Genomic DNA, 3,368 nt, shown 5'->3' on the forward strand with positions numbered 1-3,368 from the left:
AATCTGAACTCTTTGTATCCCAGGATTCAAGACAAAGCCCCTTTTGAAACTGTGTAGAAAAGCAACATGCTTTTCATTTAAAAAGTAAAAGTCTATTTTTCCCACCCTGACTGAATTCTAATAGAACGAAAGAGAATCTGCCCACAGTATAGAAACACACTCATTTTGCAAAGACTAGTTTAAAATTCTGTATCATTCAGAAGCAGAGCTGTCAAAGTGGTTCACTGGAGAGCTTTTCATCCACTTCAGTGCAAAGTTGCCTCTCTCAGCATAACACGTGGTCAGAGTGGTTTGGGTAATCAGGCTCACTTTGCACTGAAGTGCATTAGGGAATGCACCTGTAAGCAACTCCTCCAGCTGACCTGTAACTGATAAGTCCAGCTACTGGCTAACAACAAACAGAAGGAAGTTGTAATGTTTTCAGCTTCCCTGGCTAGATCTTGGAGACAGACATCTGTCTGAGCATTATTTCCAAATGTCAGTAGCTCCAACTCTTTTTTTAATAGAGCCCTGGACATGTGAAAACTAGTTATGGTTTCACTTAAACTGTACATTACAAGCCAGGATACAGATTTTTTTTTTGACTGTGGCATGCAATTATTACAACAAAATGAAAGTACCAAAACTGGGTGCACTGTGCAAAGTCATGTCCCGAATAACCCGAGTGCCAAAACAGGACCACATCAGGAGGAACTGCTGAGCCACTTTCTTCAAAGAGCCTTGTCTCTTGGCAGCTATCTGCAAGAAAACAGATATATCTGGCATAGCAAAACTTTTATTTTTACCTCCCAATACAGCTGAATGGTGCACACATGTGTCTTCTCTTTTTTTAATACTAAAAAACTACTTACCATTATCTTCACATCAAAATATCAACTACATGTTTTTTAAAAAACCCAACAAGCTCACGCTGAAAGACACCTTGTAACTATATGCAGCCTTCAGAAAGAGGAAATAATAAAGTATTACTCAATATCAAAACTGGATTTCCTTTATAAATGATGAAACGACTATCAAAGAATCGCTCTGATCTTCATCTTAACCCAATTACTTACATGTTCGTTCTTGCTTCCTAGTCAAGGAAGCAATCAATAATCAAGAATGCTTGATCTAACACTGAAAATTTATATTAATATCTCATTTAAAGTTTCCTATTGAATATAAATATTTTTTTTTCCTTTGTGTTTTCATTTTTTTGTGAATTCACATAGTCATTTTGCCAGCAAAAATGCTTCCCAGAAAGCACACTTTAGGCATCAACTCTTCAAAAATTTATTTACTGTAGCCATATGTGAGTTAAAGAATCCGGTTCATCCAATCAGCTAATAAAATTCATGTCAAGTTCTTCATGAAAATTAACAATTATGGTCTGAATTTCAAATTGCATTCTACTGACTAAAAGAAAAGCTCCCCGAAACAATCAATACCTTTTAAGTAATCGGGGTAAGTATACATGGTTTTCTGTATGGATCTTTTGCAGCAGAGAAAGAGGCAGCATTTTTAATTATTTTTTTTTTTTACTCCTTAGCTCTAACAACTAGAATGAAATGTAGAAAATCTAATAGAACATCCTAATACAAAGTATTGTTAGTGATAGAAAAAATAGTCAGTCATATCGTTTCATACTCTATCTAAAATTATGGTGATGCCCCATCACTTTTGAAAATATTTTTTAAAGATTTGTTAGTAGGTTTCTGCATGCACTTAAACTAAAAGAAAATACAAGTCCTTGGTACCTCAAATCAGCTCAAAAGGCAACATAAATGTATCCTTGACTGAATGGTCAGGTAGACTTTCATCCCTACATTTGAATGTATATAAATGCACTAGCTAGCCTAAATTTCCTTTTCACTAATATCTTAAAAGGCCAGACTAGATTATGCTTTTTATTTGCACCATGTAGTTAGGATGACTCTGAACTCGTCTCTCCATACTCCTGAAATATTGATTTGATTGGAAACCTCAACCCTGTCCCATTCTTGAATATCGTCTTTTGGGACAGAATAGATAAGAGCAGAATAAAGCAGAATCCTGAATGTGAGCAGTTCTTATACTGAGCATGAAAACTGGTGAGATTTTGCCCACTGCTGCCTTACTCCTGCTTATTACCAATGTCTGCCCTTTTTTTTTTTTTCCCTTTCAATTTTTTTCTAAATAGCTATGACCTGAATAGACTTCATAATGCACATTGGAGACTTGGGTGCTTACTCCTGCTTACCAACCTTTACAACGCATCTGTCCACCATGGAATCCAGCCACTCGATGTACGACTCAATGGGGGACTGCTCCTCCAGAAGGTGATCAAACTCCTGATACACTGGCAGACAAAAGAAAAATAGTCCACCTCAGTATCTGGATTCCTTTTCGAACAAAAGAGAAACAAATCACAAAAAAACTGCCAACAACATCACAAATTTACTGTGGTTTTTTGAATAGATCGCTCAGCTATAACAAATATATCTTTCCTGGTGCTGACCCAGTAAGTTCGCTTGGTCTCTTATCTTGTTTGTACTGAAAGTGATGGAGTAATTGGAAGTGGTATTTTAATGTGAGCAAATCAGGACCTATTGTTTAAAATTAATCTTTTGAATTAAGCTTCAGCTGTCTGGTGTGCCCGGAAATGAAACTTCTATGGTGTTCTCTAAGAAGAGTGCGAAGCTAGGCCTTGACCCTGGTCATGAAAAAAGGTCATGCATGAAACTGATTTAGAAATGCATAAAGAATCTTCTAAGCACCAAGTGGATGAGTATTGTTGATAGGACTCTCATCTGTATAATGCTTTAGTTGCAAAAACATTATTTAACTGCTGCAAATCATCTATTTGCAATGCCAGGCACACACAAAAAGAATTTCCATAAACTTCTGCTTCTTCAAAACAAATTGCTACCAATGAACAAAGGCTATATCAAATTTATCAAGAAGAGTTTCTAAAAACAACCTGAACACTTTTTAACCTCTCCCAAGTACACATGTTCATATTTTATTACAAAAAGCAAAAACAATAAATTAATTCAACTGCAGCTCTTAAAACTGCAAATCTGTAGTTTATTTATGAGAATCAATGACTGCACAAAGCACAAAGAATAATGTGCTTTGAGACCTTAAGAAACTGTTCTTCAACTCGGATAAAATAAAAGGCCCAGTAAGTCAAAAAGAAAGATACTTTCTACCCACTGTGTTACAGGATGATCTCAATGTGCTGTGCATTTCCATTTATGCTTAATTATAAATAACAGGAGGAAGGAATTTCCCACCATAGCAAAGACAGAGAGAGAGGTGAGGAGGCAAAGCTTAGAGATAATAAATAGAGAAGCGAGCCAGGGAGGCTATCTGAGAATAATGCAAAGAACGAGCTCCCTGGTCTCGAA

At 36.2% G+C, this 3,368-nt stretch overlaps 1 protein-coding gene across 1 annotated transcript in view; it reads right to left on the reverse strand.

The window, feature by feature from the left end:
* RFX4 (regulatory factor X, 4 (influences HLA class II expression)) overlaps positions 1-3,368 on the reverse strand; it is a 77,609-nt gene that overhangs the window by 30,831 nt on the left and 43,410 nt on the right. The window contains exons 11-12 of the mRNA XM_010076004.1: positions 2,223-2,317; positions 621-738 (exon numbers count right to left, since the gene is read on the reverse strand). Coding sequence (XP_010074306.1) covers positions 621-738; positions 2,223-2,317 — 213 coding nt within the window. The remainder of the gene's footprint in view (positions 1-620; positions 739-2,222; positions 2,318-3,368) is intronic.

Source organism: Pterocles gutturalis, unplaced genomic scaffold (genome assembly GCF_000699245.1).
Source record: "Pterocles gutturalis isolate BGI_N339 unplaced genomic scaffold, ASM69924v1 scaffold8263, whole genome shotgun sequence".
NCBI classification, from domain to species: domain Eukaryota; kingdom Metazoa; phylum Chordata; class Aves; order Pterocliformes; family Pteroclidae; genus Pterocles; species Pterocles gutturalis.